The 23,939-nt window shown below is 38.4% G+C and overlaps 2 protein-coding genes across 4 annotated transcripts in view; one reads left to right on the forward strand and one right to left on the reverse strand.

Annotated features, from left to right (window-relative positions):
• The window catches only part of tiprl (TIP41, TOR signaling pathway regulator-like (S. cerevisiae)), a 9,662-nt gene extending 4,207 nt beyond the window's left edge, over positions 1-5,455 (reverse strand). The window contains exons 1-4 of the mRNA XM_030153943.1: positions 5,365-5,455; positions 4,400-4,525; positions 697-876; positions 1-42 (exon numbers count right to left, since the gene is read on the reverse strand). The exon at positions 1-42 is cut by the window's left edge and continues 58 nt beyond it. Of these exons, the coding sequence (XP_030009803.1) occupies positions 1-42; positions 697-876; positions 4,400-4,503 (326 nt within the window). The 5' untranslated portion in view covers positions 4,504-4,525; positions 5,365-5,455. The remainder of the gene's footprint in view (positions 43-696; positions 877-4,399; positions 4,526-5,364) is intronic.
• A 1,930-nt stretch (positions 5,456-7,385) lies between these two features.
• On the forward strand, positions 7,386-17,864 carry riox2 (ribosomal oxygenase 2). Of its 3 annotated transcripts, none has more exons than XM_030153940.1 (10): positions 7,386-7,450; positions 8,233-8,664; positions 11,042-11,161; positions 11,712-11,840; positions 12,328-12,431; positions 13,645-13,747; positions 14,749-14,914; positions 15,041-15,129; positions 15,265-15,375; positions 16,631-16,783. In XM_030153940.1, the coding sequence occupies exons 2-10, from the start codon at positions 8,239-8,241 to the stop codon at positions 16,781-16,783; spliced, it is 1,401 nt and encodes a 466-aa protein (XP_030009800.1). In that variant the 5' UTR covers positions 7,386-7,450; positions 8,233-8,238. The 3 variants fall into 3 exon arrangements, with proteins under 3 accessions (XP_030009800.1, XP_030009799.1, XP_030009802.1); XM_030153939.1 differs by lacking the exon at positions 7,386-7,450 and adding an exon at positions 7,502-7,682 and having other exon boundaries at positions 16,631-17,864; XM_030153942.1 differs by lacking the exon at positions 7,386-7,450 and adding an exon at positions 8,030-8,121.
• Positions 17,865-23,939: the final 6,075 nt, after the last annotated feature.

The raw sequence follows: 23,939 nt of genomic DNA on the forward strand, positions 1-23,939 counted from the left end.
TCATAGGGTCTCACCACTTCTTTGGAGTGTTCAGAATCAGCCCTGCAAGCACATCGAGACTTGGGTTCTTAGGAAGTCCAATCTCTTGGACCATTCTCACTAAGAACAAACTTACAGAGTTAGCAAGTCCAAACTTGGCGAGTTCTTGATATTGAGAAACGCCTATTGAGATTTAATATCTAACCTATCACATACTAACAATAACAAACAATAATACTGATTAAAAACACCAGTACACTTTATCTCCTCAGACCAAATTCACACCATTTGGTATTTTTGTCTCTTGCTGCTGCTGAAAAACATAACCAGTCAGAAAGTTTATTAAGAATGAAAAATTAACTCATCAGACCACTTGAATAACCATAAGCTGACAGGGAATTATGGAATTTTGGCTCAATAACAGCAAAAACTATCAAGCACTGAAGCTTTAAATTGGATTCCATTTTAAATTAATCTAAAATTAAATCATACTGAATGAAATTAGCATGACCTTATAAAATCGGGGACTTAAAGGGTGATTCTGGCTCATTACTTCTATTCCATTCCTGTTATGTGTGTTTGTGGATGTGTTGTCAAAATGACTTTTTTTTTCTTAATTTGCTTGTGCTTTGACTGTTTGCATGTGTTTTTGTTTTTAAATGCATGTACTGTCACAGAGCACAAGACATATTTGAAAACATAGCATCTTCACACAACCTGCTCTCCTGCCATTCTTGAGCACAGGCCACCTTGACAGCATCCTCCATGTTGTTGACTCTCTTCAGGGCATCAATGGCGTTGAATTCAATGCCATATCCGTCTGTGTGTTGTATACGCAGGACATTGTCTCCAAACAACATCTCTGGAAGGGAAGGCATGTTCATCTCCTCTCCTAACCTAGAAAACAACCAAACAATAAACACACAACTTGAAAATAAAAATTATTTTTGAATTTATCAAATTTATTTCTTAAAATTTATTTCTTAAAGTCTTAAAAATTTGTTCCTCAAAGTACTCTCCTGTCTTCTCCTCATACCTTCATCACTTGTCAGGACATTTCCAGGTCTATCCTTAATCACCCTAACCTACTGCACATCCTTCCCATCTCAATCCCCCTGTCTCATTAAATGGTACATGTCCTTCTCTCCTTCATTAGTTTTCAACAGCTCATCGTATACCTTCTGTTTGGCCAGCTTTTACTTCCCACTTTACCTTATGTTGTATCTCCTTTTACTCCTGTGTACTTTATTCGGTTCACTCACTGCCTCACTTCTTCTTTGTTAACCTCTTGTTCTTGCTCCCTCCACTACAAAAATGCCTTATCTTCCTTCCCTCTTCCAGATGACATACCAGCTACCTTCCCACTTACTACTTCGGCTGTAGTTTCCCAGTTATCTGGGAGCTGTTCCCAACCACCCAGAGAGTGTCTCAATTTCTCCCTTAACTAGGGTGACCATATTTTGATTTCCAAAAAGAGGACACTCTGCTCCACCTCGAGATACTTGATCACATGCTATGTAAGTACTGTAGTATTCTGTGCAAAGTGCCTATAACCCTGGAGAAAATATTTTAGTGAAACAGGGTGCTTGGAATTATTTTATTATTCTAGCTGTAGAAGTGTCATAAAAGTTGCTGTGTGTATGTACTTGTGTCCTTTTTTTCAGGACTACTTTGACTTTCAAGATCTGGCAAGATCAGGTTTTGCTTCACTGTGTGTTTTAGGCGGAATAACGGGATGGAATAACAAGACTGTCCCAAAGAATTTCGTTGTATTTTGCAGCATTCATTCTGCCCTCTACCTTTACAAGCCTTTCAGGGCTGGCTGTTGAGAAACATCCCCATAGCATGATGCTGCCACCACCATGCTTCACAGCAGGGATGGTGTGTTTTTGTGATGTGCAGTATATAGTTTCCGCCAAACATAACGTCTTGTCTGATGGCCAAAAAGCTCAATTTTGGTCTCGTCAGACCAAAGAACCTTCTTCCACTTGACAATGGAGTCTTCTACATGCCTTTTGGCAAACTCTAGTCGAGATCTAATATGAATTTTCCTGAACAGTTGCTATCTCATTGTCCCTCTCCCAAAAAGCTTTGACCGGCAAAGAACCCTGGCAGCAGTTACTACCTGCACAGTCTCCCCCATCTCAGCAGCTGAAGCTTACAACTCCTTCAGAGTAGTCGGAGGAGTCTTGGTGGTTTCTCTCACTAGTCTCCTACTTGCGTGGTCACTCAGTTTACAAAGACAGCCTGATCTAGGCAGATTCGCACATGTGCCATATTCCTTCCATTTCTTGATGATTGATTTCACTTAACTCCAGGGGATGTTCAATGCCTTGGAATTTTTTTTTATCCATCCCCTGACATGTACTTTTCAATAACCCTGTCCCTGAGTTGCTTGGAGTGTTTGTCTGTCTTCATGGTTAATGACAGTTAGGAATACTGATCAACCAGTCTTTGAACCCTCCAGACACAGGTGTTTTATACCTCAATCACTTGAGACACATCCACACCACACACCAATGGCACCAATTGGATGGACCTCTATTGAATTAGACCATTACATTTATAAGGGGGTGAATAATTATGCAAACAATTATTTTTTTTATATATTTTTTTGTTTCATTGACATTACTTTGTAGAAATCTGTTTTGACTTTGACATTAAAGAGTTTTTTCCAAAAAAAATTTGTGTGAAAAAGGCCAAATTTTATTGACCATGATTGATTTATGAAAGCCATAAAAGGGTAAAACATCCAAGGGGGTAAAGAAATTTTGGAGTCATTATTTACATGTTATTATGCTATTATTTTACTTGAGATCACAATTGGTCTGTATGTGGCCTCTAATCTAAAACATGTTTTACACCTTTGACTCTTAATAACTTCAGTATAATTTTTGTGCTTTGGAACCTTTAGCAGACTGGTTTTGGCCAGCAGGCCACATGTTTTCCACCCCTGCTATAGTACATCTTCGAACAGGTCCGTCCATCCTCACATCCACAGGCTGGTGTGGATCAGTGCCTTTCACTGTTGTGATCACTGGAAAGAGCAAAGTTTTTTCTTCCAGCAGGATTTGGAACTTTTCAGATTGCACAAACAATCACAGTCAAAGACATTGAAATTGTGCTTGCATTGATACATATGCATTTAAAGAGTTTTTCCAGTGAAAAACAATGAGAACCAGACATTTTCACTAATTTATAAAAACTGCCCGGACAGGACGTAAAAAGAGGACATGTCTGGGCAAAAGAGGATGTTTGGTCACCCTATCTTAACTCCTCACAACACTCTTCCTTCTTCAGCCTCCACCACTTGGTCATCTGTTTTGCCTTTGTTCTCTTCTTCTTTTTTATACCCAAAGCCATCCTACACATCACCATCCAATGCTGTCTGGCCACACTTTCTCCTGCTGCCACTTTGCAGTCACTAACTTCTTTCAGGTTACACCGTATACATAAGATGTAGTCCAACTGTATGCCCCTACCTACCTATGCTATAATATGTCACCTCATGTCCCTCTCTCTTTTGCAAAAAGGTATTCACCACCAATGAACCCACTCATCACCTCCTCATCTCTGTTCCCTTCACCATAATGCCCATTGAAATTTGCTTTAATCACCACTCTCTCTCCTCTGGGACAAATCTGCATCACTCCATCCAACTCCCTCTAGAATTTCTCTTTCTCTTCTAACTCACAACCCACTTGTGGAGCATAACCACTGAAAACATTCACTATCACTGCCTCAATGTCCAGCTTCAAACTCATGACTCTACAAAACACTCTTTTCACCTTCAGAACATTCTTTGCAAACTCCCCCATCATGCTCACTCCTATGCCGTTTCTCTTCCTATCCACATCATGATAAAACAGTTTAAACCCTTCTCTGATGCTATGAGCCTTATTTCCCTTCAATCAGGTCTCCTGCACACACAAAAGATCTACCTTCATGGTCTCCATCCTGTCAGCCAGCTCTTTTACCTGTCGCTATACCAACATTCAGAGTTGCTACTCTCTGTCCTACACTCTTGCCTTTCCTCTTCTCACTCTGTCCATGGACACGTCTACCTCCTCTCTTTCTTCAACGAACATTAATACAATTTCTGCCAGCACCTTGTTCATCAACAGCACCTGTAGTGGCCATTGTTAACCTGGGCCTCGACCAATCTAGGTCATGATTCATCTATGTTCATGATTTGCGCAGTTAGTTTGGCAGCAGTTTTACACCAGATGCCCTTCCTAAGACAACCCTGTCCCTTTGTTCGAGCTTACGACTGGCACTACAAACCAGAACTACAATTAGGACTAGGCCTAAAGCTAAAACTGGAACTAGTGGCTGGTTTTGACTTTTACTGGTATCAAATGATATGAAAATATTTAATTAGGACAACACTTTTGGCTGTGTCACCTGGTTCTAACCTCACCGTTCAATGTCTTTGGATTTCATGATGTGGTTCTTAGCAGCTGTCACTTTCCATGGTCCAAAGGTGAAGTCCTGCTTACTGCTCTTGAATCCATGTGACATCATTGTGGAGAAAGGCCAGCGTCAACTACAACACAAATAAGAACAAATGTGTCAAAAAGTTAAGAGTAACAGAAACTTGGATCATGAGGCAGCAGTTTCTCTCACAGGTAATATACCAAGTTGATGTCACACTTGAAGAACTTGAGGAACACTGTCGTATCATATTCAAATGTTGAACTCACACTGTATTCAATACACAACTAGGCTTACTAATTAATACGTATATACACTATAAATATATGTATATATATATATATATATATATATATATATATATATATATATATATATATGTATATACACACACACACACATATACACCGTCACATATTATCTCTGCTAGTGAACTGTTTAATAAATCTGGTGCCATATCTTTAACCGTGATTTTTCAACAAGTAATAATTTCAAAGCATAAAATATACCGTTTAAAAGTATTGAAAGTAGCACCTCCACCTTATTTAGATTCAGGAATATCCCTCTTAAGTATAGCATTTGCGAGTTAACATCGCTAAAATAAGGAATAAATAAATTTTAATAATTTTTACACGTAAGTTTCGTTTAAAAAGTTCGGGAAGGAGCGTTACCATTTTCAAACAAACCTGTGTGCCAAAGCAAGCAGGATATATGGTGGAAATTAATTTTTACTTCAATTAATTTTTGCGTTGAATACCAGCGTTTACAAATCTGTTAGTACTTTTCAGCCCTAGTTGTTGTTTTTTTTTAGTTACGTATGTAATAATACTCACATGAACTGTTTTAGTGTGGTTATCTAGGTGGTGGTTGAATACTAATTATATCCAAAATTACCACAAAATGTAGACACTACGGTAAAATATGACACATATACTATAAAAATCAATTTACCTTGATGTTTTTATCGGCTAGCTGTCATAGGAGCTTCTACAGTCCGTCAATGAAAACTGTCTTCCGGCAATTTTACCTCACTATCGTTCCGCTTCTTTTTTTCATGTACTTCCATTGGTCATCAGACCGTGCAGCGCCCCCTATTGCTGTTACACTCAGTGGAGGTCATGAGATGGACTACCAAGCGTATTCATCTCATGCTCATATATTCGCAAGAATAGGGTACATAAGTGCAGGCAGATTAAAGTCAGGTTTACATCCATGTGTCAGATATTATTTCAGTGTTAAAGATGTGAGACAGATTTGCAAAAAGATTCAGACCAGGAGATTATTTTTTCTTTTTTTTTTTTTTATTTGTCAAACATTTTATTCATTTGTGTTTGTTTTGTTGATGATTTTGTTCATTTTGTTAATTACTTTCCTTATTTTGTTCATTTTGATTATATTATATTATATTATATTATATTATATTATATTATATTATATTATATTATATTATTCATCTCCTGAACCCGCTTTATCCTCTCTAGGGTCGCGGGGGGTGTTGGAGCCGGACTACCCGGAGAGAACCCACGCAAACATGGGGAGAACATGCAAACTCCACACAGAAAGGTCCCTGGTTGGAACTGAACCCAGAACCCTCTTTCTGTGCAATCCTATATTATATCATATTACATTGTTGATCTTTTCATCTATATGTCTGCCCTGATGATTATATCCAGTAGTACAATGACATTTTTGTAAACAACGTACAGTATATACAATATCTAATAACAATAAAGAAACCAGTTTTTATTCCTAGGACGGGAGTTAACAGGACAAGAACTAATCTGTGCTATCTGTGAAGATATGTCAACTATATTGAACCTCCAACCAAAACTTAAACTAAACCACATAACAACAAGATGTGTGTGAGTGAATTCTCTACAACCTGTCTTTGTAAAGACTGAGTCCTTGGTATTGCCTTGGTAGAAATTTCTTTGAGACCCAATTATGATTCAGTCATGATCCAGTCATGGTCCTCTCAACTGTTATGGATTAACTTCCTGTGGTTACATTTTGGGAACGGTAAAAACCCTTTGAAAAGTTTCAGGATAAACATATTGGTGCTAAGTCCTGTGTTCTTCAATATTTGATTGTTTTGACAGTAAATTTGAGCACCAATCAGATTTTGCTGTTTAGTGGTATCAAAAACCTTTCAGAGACACTTCATGTTTTTTTAAATTAAGCTTGTTTTAGCTTTTTTTTTTTTTTCTTCATTTTTTGTAAGAACACTTACACTACATTTTCATTCCCACTTGTCTTTTTTTCTGAATTGCAGACTTTCTGGGTCATGTTCTACCAGGTCCACAGTTGTGTGCTGTGTGTTTGAGTGTTACTGCCTGAACAATCCATTCAGGCCTTTTTATCAACTTCCTGAGACCCAGGAAAGAAAAAGTATAGGTGCGAAAGTTGTCCATTACAGAGGGAAATCAGTGCATTGCCAGGTCTCAAGAGGTTTATGTATGGGTGATGAGAGAGAGAGAGAGAGAGAGAGAGAGAGAGAGAGAGAGAGAGAGAGAGAGAGAGAGAGAGAGAGAGAAAATAAATTGATAGAGAAATAGAGGGAAATTTAGTTATTTTCTCCATTCTTGTGTGGTGAATATATGTATGTATGTATGTATGTATGTATGTATGTATGTATGTATGTATGTATGTATGTATGTATGTATTTATTTATTTATTGTCAAAATGAACAAATAAACAAAAAGTAAAAATCTGGTTTAAAAAATACACTTTTTTTAAATCTACATTTCTTTGATAGCAGCAATTACAATCACAATACAATAACCATTTTCTTCATTCGATTGGTAATTTCACAGAATTACGTCAGTTTTTATTGTTAATAATTTTATGTCTAAGTTTTCTTTATTATTTGAATAATAATTTGATTGATTGATTGATTGATTATTTTCTTTTTCTAATAGTTGGTCGCACTCTAAAAATGCGAAACGAACCTAGGACGTGTTTCCAGTCGGACCTATTTACAGGACACTACTGACTTCACGTGTTGATGTGAAAACTCGTCTTAGACAGTCTATCGGAGGTGAGTTGGAGTCTGTCGATCTGTCTTTTAACATAAGGCTGATCGTTAATATTGTTTTATAAATGACGTACAGTCGTGTGTAACAGTGACGTCGCTACGGTGCAGACTGCAGTGAAACTGTTCCAGGATCAGCCCTGGGGGGTCCTGCAGGCTCATGTGCTGTCTGTCTCACTTAAAAGGAATTAGAAATTGCTATAGAAAGCTGTCTTGGTTTTCGTTAACACACCACAAAGTAGTGTTATATATAGTCTATGAGAGGAAGTAGAGAAGTGTAATTCGTTCCAGATTGGCATTAGATTGACTGAAGGAGTTTGACTATGTTTGTCAGTAGCTCCGTGTTGAATACGGGCATGAAGGGCTGCTGAAGAAACACGTTGGACTAGAGCTGAAACAGTCAGTCGACTCGAATCAGTGAAACCTTTATTCGATTACAAAGGGACAAGGGTCCTCTAACTCTTAATTGAAATTGTAGAATGCCTCAGTCATTTATCATAACAGCTGGGCCAAAGGTTATTAGAGTAGATTTGCTAATTTATATAATGGATGTGATGTGCATTTTGTTCCTGGTGTTTTACACAGTAACTGATTTGGGGGCGAAAAGCCTCAGGCCAGATGTGATTAAAGTTAAAGTTCCTTTCGTCCAGTAGTCTCACCTATGTGGAAAAAAAAATGTAAGTAATAATTGGTTATGCAAATGTTTTAATGTTTAAATACCACCCCCTCATTTGAGACTGATTTTCTAAGTGAGCATCTGAATAAGCATTTTTTTATCTTCCTCTTAGATTGCAATGCCAAAGAAAAGCAAAGGAGCTCCTGTGAAGAGGCCTGGCAGTGATGAAGAGCAGCTTCATCCCAAACAGAGCCGGATTGACTCCCCTCTGTGCTTTGACAGTCCAGCCTCTTTATTTGAGAGCCTGATCCTGCCGATGAGGACAGAGGAGTTTTTCAGGGACTACTGGGAGAAGAAGCCCCTCCATCTACAGAGGACGGACCCTCAGATGGCATCCTACTACCAGTCTCTGTTCCAGGTTTCAGATTTGCAGAGCTTGAGCTCTCAGGGTCTGGAATACTACAGGGACGTCAATGTTGTTCGCTGTGTCAGTGGCAAGAAAAAGGTTCTCAACAAGGAGGGGAACGTTAAGAGCACTGTTCTCCACAAGAACCTGGTTCAGAATAAAGCCACCATCCAGTTCCACCAGCCACAGAGGTTCAAGGTGAGAGGATGGAGGTTTGTCACCTCTTAAGTTTTTGGTAGTGATCATCAGTATTACTGAAATGATTAATCAGTTAATCAGGTCGAATCAAATAAAAGAAGTTATTTGATTTAAATTTTCCTAAAACAATGCTATGTTCTCTTAATTATGCTGCCGTTAAACATGGGTTCCACTGTTGTGTTTCACTTACTGTGATGCACATGCCACACCTTCAGTGGTCCCATGGACTCCATACCTCAGGTCAGAGCTGCTATTGTAATAAAATAATCTACATTATTACCACTTCACAAGACAGTGATCAGAATGTCTTGACTTATCAGTGTGTGAAGAGAAGATAAGATCAAATAAGATTAGATTAGATTAGATTAGATTAGAGTTTACTGATCCCACCGTGGAGAAATTGCAGTGTTTACAGCAGCAAAAACACATTAAGACAAAGGGCCGGATCTACTAAAGAAACCTTTAGTATTACCCATGTATTAAAGCAAATTCATTGCACATGCAAAAAATGTACAAACTGGTTTACTAACAGTGCGCACTAAGGGGTGAGTCTTTCAAAGGTTCAAAATAGCACCTCTGCATCCAGTTAGTACGTTTGCCACAATGAATATCGGCTAAAATTTACTTAGGGGGTCAAATGAGTGGCTGTTTTTGTCAAAAAAAAAAAGTTGTAAAAAATGCATAGAACTGTGTTGAAATAATGCTAATCCATTTGTGCACAGAATACTGATATTATTTGACAGTGGAAGCTATATTTTCAGAAATATTGGATTTTGAATAGCATGTGTATGTGAAAACTTTTGCTGGTGGACGGACGTGACAGTGGACGGATGTGACACAGTACCAGTACTTTATTTGTAATAAACTTGTATACTTACTATTGCTAATTCTCCTCTTATTATAGAGGTAATATATATTATTACCTCTTATCTCTCCTCCTATTCATAAATGTTAGTATTGTGGATCTAAAACAATAACAGCTGACACAAAAACACAAAATGTGTCAGTGGACAGATGTGACATGGTTGTTACGGATCCCATTATACTGATGCTTGTCAGCCATGTCACCGTTTCCAGAAATGATCCCTGTGCAAAAGCTAGTATCATAATTATTTATTGTATAGTTTATCATCAGACTAAAGAGTAAATAACAATATAGAATTGTTATTTCTTTATAAAAATGCTTATTATTAGAAAACTGTTGATTTAAAAAGTGACGTGTGACATTCTCAATGTATGTATTTGCGTAACATAAGCAGGATGGATCAGCATAATAGTCCATATTGCAACCTGTAAAAATAAAACGTGATATGTAGTATATAATCTTGTAAGAAAAATTGGGGAATCTAAAAGAATAGAATATTTGTTTTTCAGGTAAATTCAGTTAAAATATAACTTGGCCATTTGTGACATGAAAATATAGCATTAATTGTGATGAAATTGGACATTTTTGACCTGAAAACATAGTTCATATGATCATCAACATGTTGCAACAGAACTGAAATCCTGTAGCTTTGCATAACTTGCATTTACCAACACAAAGTTCCTTTGGGGATTCACTTATATTGATTTCTTATGCACAAAGACATAAATAAGACCTCTAAGCAAATTTTAGCCTATATGTAATATGGGGTGTTTAAATGCAATTGTGCGTGTGCTGGGAGGAGAAAATGTAAATATATTAATTTAGCACACGCAAAGTTATCAAACCCGAAAGCAATTTTGCTCATAGAAACTGTGTCTATATTTAACACGTCTGAAAGGGAGGTGCAAATGGTTTGCATGTGTAATGGGCTCTATGCACAGCCCCACTATTTCCTGAACTTCAGGCGGCTCCTTTATTTCCTGTCTTTCATTATTGGATACACTGATTAGTCCAAGTGTTCCTGCTACTACTTGTTGTGACTGCTGTGGTCAGACACACCTGGATTAATCAGTGTGCCCAATAATAAAAGATAGGAAATAAAGGAGCCACCTGAAGTTCAGGAAGTACTGGGGCTTTGCATAGAGCCCATTGCGCATACATGGCTGCGGTTGAAATGAGGTGCAGAGAATGCATTTGTTAACCTCGTGTGAACATTTTTGGAATGACGGACGAAAAAATAATTGAGACGTATGCCCCCCCCCCCCCCCCCCCCACACACACACACACACACACACACACACACACACTTTACAGGACTCCTTTCCACTTGATCTGAAAATTGTGATTAAAAATATGCACTGATTGGTTTAATAGCAGCACATTGAAGCTCCGTGGGGTGGGGGGTTTGGTGTCCTCTAATAAATGAAGTGATAATAGTTGAATGGTTGGTCTCAGGTCTGACCCTGTCAATTAGATTCAGCTGTCATACAGTTTTTCTTGTGTGTTTTGTAGGATGAATTGTGGAGAATCCAGGAGAAATTGGAGTGTTTCTTTGGTGCTTTAGTGGGTTCTAATGTCTACATCACGCCAGAGGAGTCTCAGGGCCTTCCAGCTCATTATGATGATGTTGAGGTACAATAAATGGTTTTCCTTATTTCTTTTTCCTCTTGTATTCCACTGCCTGTTTAAATAACACTGCAGTTGTAATCACTGAGAACCAATCACAAGCTATGATCGATGTTAGTCCACTCTGCAACCTGAGGGGAACAAGTTCTGAGATGCTTTTTTAGTCAAAACAACTAATATAAACCCTATCAGTTAAAGTCCCACATTTGGTATTTCACATTTGGAAGTAAAAAAAGTACAAATTCTTCTGCTAATTGCGCCTGGGTGTTGTGTAGGCCTACTATTGTATGATACGTGCACCTGTGTCCATAGAGCTAAGTAATACTTTTACATTTCTGCTGGAGAAAACAGTGTATACCGTTGCCACATTTGAATGACATACTGCTATTGATATCTCTTCTGTGACTTAGTCTATAAATACCAAGCTAACTTCCCACCACTGAATCAGTTCATGTTTCTCAGATAACATCCTTTTGGTTGCAAAACACTCCCTCTCCTGGGACATATATGTAGAATCCATTGTTTGTTTTCTAATAGAGATGGTGTTGTTGCTCAGGTATTTATTCTTCAACTGGAGGGACAGAAACAATGGCGTCTGTACAACCCTACTGTTCCACTAGCAGCAGAGTACAGTGTGGAATCAGAGGATAAGATCGGCAGTCCAACCCACAGTATCCTACTAAAGGTACAGCCTTCCTACACATCAGAAAACAATATTTACTGTATTTGTTGCTGTTGCCTCTAGATGAAGACGTTTGTCTAATTTATTTGAGAGGAAAAGAGTCACTTTTTAGCTACTTGGACTTGTTGAGTAACTACCTAGTGACTTAGGTTTGTTTTATTCTTTCTCAGTGTTACATTTGAGAGTTAAATGTAATAGACTGTTTACAAAAGTAAATCGTTAAAGAAAAACAAAAAGAGCAGCATAACATTATGGTATTAACAACTGCATCTCTTTAGGATTGCTGCTTGACACATAATTTGCTTGATTAACCAGGGACAATTCTTTGCCATGTCACTATTCCATTAATACACTAGGGTAACCACTAGTTGAGTAGTTGGCAGTTGATGGCAAAATCAGTTAATGACTAATTATGTAGTTAACAGGTCGTTAGTGATGTCATACAGTTTTGTTTAAGGAAGAATATTTATTTTATTGTGTTTATCCACAGGCAGGAGATCTTCTTTACTTCCCCAGAGGAACCATTCATCAGGCTAACACTCCAGCAGGAGTTGACCACTCCACCCACCTGACTCTCAGCACCTACCAGAGAACGTATGTGTTTACTCCCAGTTGGTGCTGGGCACATGTCATGTTCCTTTGCAGACTGGTCAAAAAAGTAAAAGAACACAAGCATATTCAGAAAATATGAAACAAAGGTATGATTTAGAATTCTGGCCTCCAAGGTAAAAATATTTGCAAAAATGAACAAAGATGGAAAAAAAAAAAATACTAGTCATGGGCAAATGATACCAACGCTCCAGCATTTGTGTCACTTCCTGAAGCTGAGTGATTCCAAAAACTGTCAGAGCTTCTTTCACAGTCACATGAATGATGATGTTGAAAGCTTTTGGGCATCCTCGCTGCTTCACTTACACTTCATGGATTCAAAATGTTTCAATGAATTCACCCGCAAAGCAGGAAAAATTTCTTGTACTGTTACTGACTTTTAGTCTAATTAAATAAAGCTTAAAGCTCTAAATGAGCGCAAACCAACATTTAACCCATTTTACAACATTTAATATTCTGTCAGTTAGATGTATTCTTAGGTTTAATCTGGAATATGATTCAGAGCATAGATGAGTGTGTCTGCATATTAGGGATTTTTTTTCTTTAAAAAAGCCAAACAAATGTTTTACTCCTTTTAACAAAGAACTTCATTGTACTTCTAAGTTTCTTACAAGCATAGTTTATTGTAATGTGTAATGATAATGTAATCGTTATTTAGTATAAGTGAACAAAACACATGAATTATGACCCAGTGTTTTCTGGACTGTCATTGCTGACATGAGATTGAAACGGTGTCAGTGCTTCAGTCATGCTCTTGAGAGGTTTGTATGGCTTCAGTTGTCCACCAGATGTCACTGTCACTGAAGCCTTGAAGCTTTGAATATTTTTTGGCCCAAATGTAAGGAAATCTTCAGTGCTTCATGAGGCTTCACCTGCCCATTTCTACAAAATACTCTTTACACAAGGTTACCAATAACACAACTGAATTTTCTTTAAAAAATGTTTTTAAAAATCATGGGCAGACCACCCCCTTTCTTTGAGAGGTAGACCGTCCAGAGGTTGGAATAAAACTGGAAAGTGTGAAAGTCCTGACCAAACAAGTTGAGTGTCAAGGCATCCTGAGTTGACTGAGATCGGTGTTGATTCTGTGCATGTTAGTGTGCTAGTGGCTCCTTCTCCTTCTGTGATGTTGCTGATAAAAGGATTAAAACTTTGCACCCTTTATTCTTTGATACCGTCTCACATGTCCTTCCCTCAGATCATGGGGAGATTTGCTGTTGGACACATTTCCCAGCGTACTCAGTAACAGGAGCAAGACTGATGTGAGCCTAAGAGAGGGCATGCCAAGAAGATTCTTATTGGTAAGAAAGATTGCTTAGAATACAGTGAGAGTGTTCCTTGTTTGGTGTACCACAGGGCACATTGCTGGGCCACGAGGGTGTCCTGTAATTTAACATTAAAATTTGATTGGCTGATGATTGTGTCACTAATACTTACTCTAAATCTAATGTGTGGTCTCTCAGCAAAAGGTTAGCAGTATCTGTAGTGCTGGCCCCAGTGAGCTGAAATCACTGTGAGGTGTTAGTGTGACTTTTTAGATGTAGGATATTTTAGCAGGTTTGTGGACATTACATACATACACTCATGATTTAATTTGTTTATAGATGGCCCACTACTGGTTAAACACCACCAAGTGATTTTACCTTTCTTTATGATTACAGTTTTGTTTGATAATAACATCAGTGTTGTCAAATGTGTAAACAAAGCAATTACCTCTGCCATGGCTAATTAACATTAGCATAACTGTGGAAAAAGCTATACAATCTAATGCTAATTCATGCTAACATCAACTATTGTAGCTAAGTTACACCAGGTATTGTACCAGTAAACCCCTTAACAGAATCATCTGACAGTCTTCCTATTGGAACTCCTTAGCAGACAAACAATACTCACTTGTCAATCACAATAGCCACTCCCTTAATTATGTGTAACTTTTGGGCTTTCTGACATCTATATGCATTACTTATATAAAAAGTCAGCCCCTGCACAGCAGATGAATGGCGATGTTAACTTGTAAATAGACTTTTCCACATTGGCATTCACCCATTCGCACGCAAACACACAAATTCACTTGGGGTGCAGGGTCTTGCTCAAGGACACCTCAACATGGGGACACTTTGGCATTTGGCCGTTTGCTTCATTTTTCAGCCCCAGAGGTCACCACTTGGTTTGGATGTGTTATTTGTGTGTGCTTCTAAAGCTGTGAGATACAACATGTGCTTCAATTCATTTAGATGAAGAATATAGTAAAGGACTCCAGTCATTAGTCTGGCTAAGAAGGCAGATCTGTGTGTGTCTGTAGGACATCAATGATGACCTGGACACCAGGAGGAAGCTGGCCTCTTACCTCAGATGTCTTGCTGATGAAATGGATGGAGGAAAACAGGAAGTCCACTCCACTCACATGAAGAGGGACTTCATTATTAATAGACTGCCACCATACTGCCACCAGGATCTGCTTACACCATGTCAGCTCCCTTTTTTTTTTTTTTTTTTAACCACTTTCAAAAATATGTTCAAAGAACTGGACTGTATTGTATGTGGACATTCACAGAACTTAACTTTTCTATTTTGTGCATATGTTTGTGTCACAGCTGGGAGGGTTCCTGCACTGGAGGATACTGTCTGTTTAAAGTTTAAAGACCACATGTTGATAACAATTGAACCCAGCCCAAGGACGACGGTAAGTGTCATAATCATTATTGATCCTGAATGAAGCCACCTCTCAGAAATGGTGTCAGTTGTGCCTTTTCTGATGCTATAAAAGATGAAGGACTAAATATAGAGACAGTGTTAGATGTCTGTGTGTGATTTACAGGATGAGGCCACAGAGCAGGTTGTCTTTGTCTTGCATTCTTTGAAGAACCAACGGGAGAGACACATGATGGGTGCAAGTGATGATGAAGAGGTGGAACAAGACATGTCCACAGTAAGCTGCTGACTTACTATTGTCCCACTTGCACTGCATGTGGCTTTTTCAGTGGAAAATTTTTATGAGTGTAGGTATTGACTGCTACATCTTCCATCACATCTGGCCTGATGCTTTCTGCCCCAAAATCAGATACTGTGTAAAACACCAGGGATAAAATGCACATCACTTTATCTCCTATATATACATTTGTAGAGCTGACAATTAATTGACTAATTGATTTTTTTTGAAAAATCGATTACAATTTTTCTGAATCAAAGCTTTGTTTTCTTAATTTCACTGCTGCTAAACAACAGTTCCACTGTTGTGTTTTAAACAGACACCTATTGTGATGCATGTGATGCCAGGATCAACACAAAGTTGTATGTTAGTTCCATCTTAAGTTGTTAGTAAGTTGGATCCAAATATCTTGAAGACTGTAGTGCACATATTGTTTGTAGATGTCATTTGGCTTGTTTGTTATTGTTTATATCTATAGATATTTTTATATATACTTTTATACTGTTGTTATTGTTGTTATTTCTATGCAATAATAACAACAACAACAACAACAATAATAATAATAATAATAATAATAATAATAATAATGATAATAATAATGATAATAATACATTTTATTTATAGGCGCCTTTCAGGACACTCAAGGTCACTGTACAAAGTTGTTAAAATAAATAAAACACAATTAAAATTACACATATAAATATTTTTTATATATCCTTTTACTTTTATACTTTTTGGTGCTTATTGTTTCATTTGGTTCTGGAATGAAGGACAAGTTGTTTGTCTATTGACAATTTTTCCCTTTTCCAGTAATTATTTAATTGAATCAAATTAAAGAAAATAATTGATAGTTTAATTGATTACAAAAATAATTAATAGGTGTAGCTCTACTGTGTAAAACACCAGGGACAAAATGCACATCACTTTTTTATCCTATATATACATTTCCAAACCTACAGAAATTAAACCCTTAAATAGGAAACTGTTAGAGTAACATTACTTATTATAACTATTATAATAGCTCAGCTGTTAAGGTAAATTACTGAGGCATTCCATAATTTCAATACAGAGTTAGAGGACCTCTGTCCCTTTTCCAAAACCAGCTGTGAGCTAAGAGCTACATCAGTGAAGCCAGAGAGACAAAGCAGTGCACTGTTGGTGTTGGTGCTTGATGAATGGACTGAGTATTGGCAGAAGTCTATGAATATGTTCAGTAAAGCTAAAAAAACTACTCTGTATATGTATGTGTGTGCAGGGCCTCCAGTTCCCTCTGTCCCACTTCCCAGCCCTCAGGCAGCTCCAGCAGGTGGATCAGATGCCGGTCAACCAGCTCCAACTGTCCACACAGGAGGACAAACTCAGCCTGGTACTGGCCCTCTGGAGTGAAAGCCTGCTGACGGTGCTGTAACACAACTAAAAGCGTTCTGTCCACACATTGATCATCTGGAATACTTAAAAATATTTCTCTTCTGTAATTTATTGTACATCTATTGTGCCATTCAGTGGAAAAAAATACATGTGAAGTGGTACGTACACCATATTGCTGTATTAAATTAAATAAAATGCTCACTGAGAATGTGCACCAAACAAGATACTGTCTAATTTTTTCATTAAATAGGAGTTTCAGCTATGTAATTGTGCTTTTGTTGTAGTTTTTAGTCTTACCTTTGCCAAAGAGGTTATGTTATCGCTCATGTTTGTCTGTTTTGCTGGGTGTTAACATCTCCCCAGTGAAATGTAATACATCCCCAGGCTGTGAATTCTGGTGAATATCCAGGTTATTGTACATTTTACAGTACTTCAGGAAAAGAGACATCAAATTGTATCATAGAGTATTAAAGAAATCCATGTGCCGCAGAAGGATCAAATGTTTTGCATTAATCACAGGAGGCAAAAAGTCATGGGTGGAGATAAAGTGCAGACATAATTTCTTTCAGGCCTTTTTCTTAAATAAAACTTGAGTAACATAGATATTGAAATATAACAGATGAACGTTGGAAATGACATGTAATTACAGTTATGTTTATTATTAAGAACCAGAGAACCAAGTCGACTGCCTGCTGTGCACCAACCCCAACACTCTAACAGCTGGGAGAAATATTTGCTGACACGTAATCCTCTGGTTTCTGTGTTTTCACATTAATTAACCAACAGTTCAACATATTTCCACTGTTTTTAGTTTAACATGAAGTTAAAAAAAAAAGGTAAAGCTGAATGTAGTTTGTATCCTTGGAAATAATTTTCAGAACACTGACCTTGTAGTGAAAAGTCTGTAATTTGTCATAAATGTGACTTTTACATGTGGTAAATATGAGGCAAAAATGGTTTTAAATTTGATAAATAAGCCTCAATGGGTGTTTAAGTTTTGGGGGGATTTACGAGGATCTAATTTCCCAAATAGAATGTAAAGTTCCTATTTATGTTTCCTTTATAATGGGTATAATGTCAAAGCGTGAACTTTTATGTTTTCAGTAGAATGAGCTGTTTATACATTCATTTGCCAAAAAAACTGCCCCCACCTGGATTTAACGAAGCAAACAGGTAAGAGCTTCCTTCTGGGAAATTACTGCAGTGTTTAGTGTGTTTCGACTGGAAACAAGTTAACCTTGTTTAAAATTAACCGTGACATAAACCTCATAAACTTTTAACCCCCGTCAGAAGTCCCCTGTGTAGGTATCCCATGGTTATGCTAAAGATTTGTTTCAAAACTTTCAAATTATTGTTCCTACATGGACAGATAGTGGTGAACCATCAGCTTCAAAGGAGAAATGTGGTCAGAAATAAATCTTGAGTGTACATTTGGTAAATTCAAATTATAAAACATCAACAGTTGAACTCCTGGCTATGTTTACTAGTGAGAGTAATAATATTTACACATCTACAATGTTAAGAGAATTCAAAGGATTTGAATTTAACAGATATAGCCTGAAGAAACCTGCTTATCAGAAAAAAAGGCTGTTTTGGACTGTAAAATTGGACTGTATTCATTGGATAAAGATTATGTGATCTGATGAGTCCAGATTTAACCTATTCCGCAGTGATGGATGCATCAGGGTGAGAAGAAAGGTGGATGAAGTGATTACCCATCATGCCTAGTGCCTGTGGTAAAAGCCTGTGGGTTCATTGTTATGATGAGGAGTTGGTTCAGTTGATCAAGTCTAGGTTCAGCAGTGTTAGGGTTAGTGTCCCAAGTATTTCGTCAGTTGACTGCTTGAATTTACTAAATCAATGGATTTTTTTCATCCCTGATTGTACGGGCATATTCCAAAATGACAGTGTTGGGATTCATTGAGCTCAAATTGTGGAAGTGTGGTTTAGGGAGCATGAGGCATGATTGTCATACATGAATTGGCCACCACAGAGTCCAGACCTGAACCCCACTGAGAATCTTTGAGATGTGATGGAGAAGACTTTACACAGCGATCCAGCTCTCCCATCATCAATACAAGATCTAAGACAAAAATTTATATAACTCTGGATGGAAATAAATGTTGTGATATTGTGTAAGATTATTGAAATAATACCATAGTGAATGCAGTAAAGGTGGTTTAACAAAATATTAGAGTATCAGATTTTTTGTCAGTGTATTAATCACTACAATAATTATCCGATGGAGGGTCATTCTTGTGTCTAAGGTGACATTGTCCCACATATATACTAGACTACAGGTAAAAGCCAGGAGTGGAGCACACTCCAACAATGAGAAGCATTGACTGAGTTCTACCTACTTAGTGTGATCCACTGGGACTGCTAATTCCAGACCTTACTGATCTGAATCACATCACTTTTCTCTGGTGGTCTTCTTACAGAGGTGGAGACAGAGGATACAGAGTACAAGCTCCACATGTTCTGTGATGCCATGGAAGTGGCCTTTGGGTCTGTTGCAGCTCTGGTGGCAAACCACAGGAAGACTGTGGAAATGAAAGCCACAGCAACAGGGACACAAGTCTCACCAAATGGTCATCTTGCAGCTCTTGCACCAGAATTCAACAAGGCCTCCTGACTAATTAAAGTAGAAGGTAGACTCAGGAGCATGGAAAGTCAAAGCCCAACTGATGTCCACCCAATTACTCTGGATCCTCAGCATGCCAGCACTAAACTACTCATTAAGGAATTTGACAAGGGCCTTCTCATCAGGGCCCAGATAGACATGTGCAGAGGACATTTGCTGATATCAACATTGAAGGGCCAATCCTGTGACTCCAATTCACCTAAGGCTCTGTGAGCCCCCCTTGTTTTCAACCAGCTTCAAATGTTTTGGGCCGTTCAAAATTAAGCTAGGTTGTTAAAAAAAACAATGGACAGTCATACTTAATTGCCTCACTTGTGTACACCTAGATCTCCTCAACAGTCTGGATGTTGATGCTTTCTTACTGGCCCTACAGAGGTTTATCCTCAGGTGAGGAACAACAGATTAGAGATCCTTTCAGGTCAAGGAACAAATTTCCATGGCACATACCATGAACTGAGGGAATCCTATGCAGCAATTGAACCTAAGTTACAAGCACAAGCAGATCTTACAATTATCTTTATGTCTGATCCTCCAAATACTCCCCATTTTGGAGAAGCATGAAGCGTATGATTAGATCAGTCAAGAGTGCTCTCCAGATGGTCATTGGAAATCAGTCAGTACCAGAAGATGTTCGGTTAGCAGTTCTTGTGTAAGTCAAGGGCATCCTGAATGCCAAACCAACTGTGCCATGCATCTCCAGATATTGCTAGATATTGCTGACCTTCATCCAGTGACACCCAACATGCTTTTCATGGGACAGTGGGATGTTGCACTCCCACCCTTGCGCCTGAGCCCAGACATTGTTGGCACCACAGCAAACCATTGCTGACCATTTCTGTTCTCACACTTCACATGTCACTACCTTTCTGTGATGCAAAGATATTCCAAGTGGTCACAACAGTTTGGTGACCTCATCTTGGACTCTCTGGTCATGATAGTGGACCCACAGCGGCCCTATGCACATTGGCCTGCAGGACAAGTCGCTATCAAAGTAGGTCAATATAATGTCTTTAATATTCAGTGCATGTTCCCTTAATACCCTTTATACCCTTGTTAATTCACTGCACTTCTAAATTTGTGCATTTACTATCAATGTCACACATTTATGGTAAATAAATTTATTTGACTTGAGGATGGTGTGATAATTATTGTGATTGTAATTTCCATTTCACAGCCTGACTAATGTACACTATCATCATTAGTTTTACATTCAATTTACATTTGTTATTGACTCAACACAAATAATTGAACTCAATATTTCGAGACTGTCATTGTTGTGTCTCATTGCAGCACCCAGGGTGAAGAAGGCATACATTAAATTGGCTCCTGTTTATTGTAATTCATGCCTTACAGTCAATGTGGGTGGTCTTTTAATGTAGTGTTAGTTTGGGGAATTTCACTTGATTCTCTTTCCCATCTCCACCTTCTTATCCAAATATGGACATTTTCATTTCCAAAAAGCAAAACAGCCATCCACAACAAAAACCAGGCGATATTACAGAGACTTTGTCCATTATACAGTACATGGTTTTAACATGCCTGCTAGTTCTGAGAATACTGGCTCGTATGCTTTTTTATTTACCTCAAAAATTTTCCTTTCGGCTGTTTTTCATACTGTACATCTGAGCAAATACCTAAACAAAAACCAAGAGAGAGTACAGAGAAACAGATGCTTGCTGGGTACGTATGTCAGAGAGGGGGGTTAAGTAAGGCTAATTAGAAAGGTGTTGCACTGAACTCAAGTTTGAGCCAACCTCTGACCCTCACAGATGGATCTGTGTTGGCTTTCCCAGCTAAAATTATTTCCACATGACTCAGAAATGATGAAGATGAAGATGGAGGTAACACATGTAAGCTGTGTTAAGTTTGGAAACTTCCTCCCAACCCTTGGCTATTGCCATGAAAGAGGTGGAAGTACTTATTCACTTATTCACACTCAGAAAAAAGTTTAGCATGTAACATTTTCAGACCGAAACATTTAACAAAGACATGGATGGATAGAAAAGAAAGGAGTCAGTGCTTCCAGCCAAAATGTTTTCATTCTCTTTACTACTTTTGAAAGCATTAGTGCTTTAGCTAATAATATTATATTATGAGATTCATTCTGGAAGCTTTGTCTGTAAGGATTAATTGATGACCATAAACATGCATTTAAACACTGTGAGTCATTGAAATCCTACAATGATCTTATTTTTACACCAACTACAATAACCATTGCAGTAACTACTGCAAGAATAATTCATCCCTGGTGTCATTCATACCCAGAGTTTCTGAAAGCATTGTGGGCCATGTCTTGTCAAAGAGAAATGCTTTCTTTCTTGTTTATTCCTTGAAGTTATTTCTTTTTCGTCTCATTTGTATGACTCTTTATGCAATAAAAGCTTGTAATGTGGAAGAGCAGTATTGTGTAGACTGGACCTGGACTTGGCCTCTTTCGTTGACACATGAGAAGGTAGATTTAAATTATGTTGCAAAAGCCTCGGCTTTTTGGGAGAAGCATGAATCTCTCCATAAGAGGGCAGCATGGGACCACAAATGGATTACATCAATGCCTCCACTAATGATTGACCATGAATTTACAGTTTGGGCTTTTAAAATTAAATGTTGTGGGTTTTTTTTTTTCATTAAAATGCATGGTCACAGTGATTATAGGTGTCCTTGGTACAATCCTGAATAAGAAACACCTGGGATCGAATCAAAATAAAATATGATGCAGTAAAATTTTTCTGCAGCACATTTAAGAAAAAGGAGGCGCAACAAAATATTTACTACTTTGTAATGTTCTCTTTTCTTTTCAAAACAGTTAACAGACACTCTTGTACTGAGAAAAACAAGAGATGAAGTGTCTCAGGTTCATTTGGTCTCATTCTTCCTGTCAAGACTTAAGGTGTGCAACAGTGCAGGGTCTTTTTGTCACATTTTGTGTTTCAAGATGCTCCAGACATTCCCTTTTGGGGACAAGTGCAAATGACATCAGGCCAGTTCAGCACCCACACCCTCTTTGTCCTCAGCCAGGCCTTTGGAATGTGTGTACCATGTGGTTTGACAGACAAGTGACCTTTGTCCTTTGCAGTGACACAGCCCAAGACACTGACAGGCCATGGACTTAATGCTTGCAACAGTCTAGATGGTCATTTTTGTCTTGGGTTTACATCACAGGAGTTAATTTCTTGCAAAAAAAGAAAAAAAAGACTGACTGGTCTGAACACAGCCCATGTTTCCACTGCGTGCTGGTCTATTTCATATGCCTCAAAGTTCAGAAAAGTCCACAGAGTTTCTGGACAGAGTTAACCTAAGACTTATTGAACTCACCCTATACATATCTAAGTCTATTGTACTCTTAGCTGGAACAACAGGCTCAAGAACTGACCATTATAACATAGTACGATTTTGTCATAAATCCTTTTATTCAAAACTAAAATAGAAATTAAAATACAGCTCAGGAAATCTTTTGAAATATTCTGAATATCCCTCCAGTGTGTCCTGGGTCTGTCTTTCTATTGGAGATTCCCAAAACACCTCAACAGGGAGGCATCCCAGAGGCATCCTGACCAAATGTCCAAACTACCTTAGTTAGCGCCTCTATATCTGGAAGAGTAGCAGCTCTACTCTGAGCCCCTCCTGGATTGCTGAACTCCTCATCCTATCTGTAGGGGAGAGCTCAGCCACCCTGTGGTGAAAACCACCGTGTCAGGTTTGAAGGGATTCGTTTTCATCAGCAAATCACCCCAGTGTAAGATGGAGGTCACAATTTAGCACTGCACCATATGCAGAAAGCAAACCGGACACCCTCCACCTGGCTGCACCTAGAAATTCTGTCCATAAAAAAGGCATCCTTGACCAACCTGCACCAGGAACAAGTCAGATTTACTACTACCAATGTAAATCAAGGTCTGACACTGTTCATACATGGACCAGATAGCCTACAGCAGCCTTCCTTGGACCCCATACTCCTGTTCACAAGATACCCTGAGGGTTGAATGCCTTCTCCAAATCCATAAAATATGTGGACTGGAAAGGCAAACTCCCATGAACCCTGTAGACTGTGAACCCTGTAGAACCCTTACCCCTGTAGAGGGTAAAGAGCTGGTCCAGTATTCTACTACTGGGATGAAAACTTCCTTGTTCCTCTTTAATCCAGGGTTCAACTATTGGTACCCTGGCATAGACCTTCCCAGGGAGGCTGAAGCGTGTAGTTGGAGCATCTTCCGGTCCCTACCTTAAAACCTCAGAGACCTAAGCCTCAGTGATGAGTGAGCCTGCCTGAGTTCCAAGGCTCAGTTTCTACAACAGAAGGTGTGAAGATAAGATTTAGGAGATCTCCAAAAAATTCCTTCCATCATCTGACAATATACACAGTCAAGGTCAGCAGACCACTAAAGGGATTGTAGAGCACTTGCTTCCTCCTCCTGAGTCACCTGACAGTTTACCTGAACTTCTTCAAGGCTAACTGAAAGTCATGATCCATGGCCACACCGAACTCCTCTCAAATCTGAGTATTTGTCTCAGCAGCTACCATACTGACCCTGCCAGTAGCTGTCAGCTGCCTCTG

The sequence above is a fragment of the Sphaeramia orbicularis genome, chromosome 14 (genome assembly GCF_902148855.1).
Source record: "Sphaeramia orbicularis chromosome 14, fSphaOr1.1, whole genome shotgun sequence".
NCBI lineage: Eukaryota > Metazoa > Chordata > Actinopteri > Kurtiformes > Apogonidae > Sphaeramia > Sphaeramia orbicularis.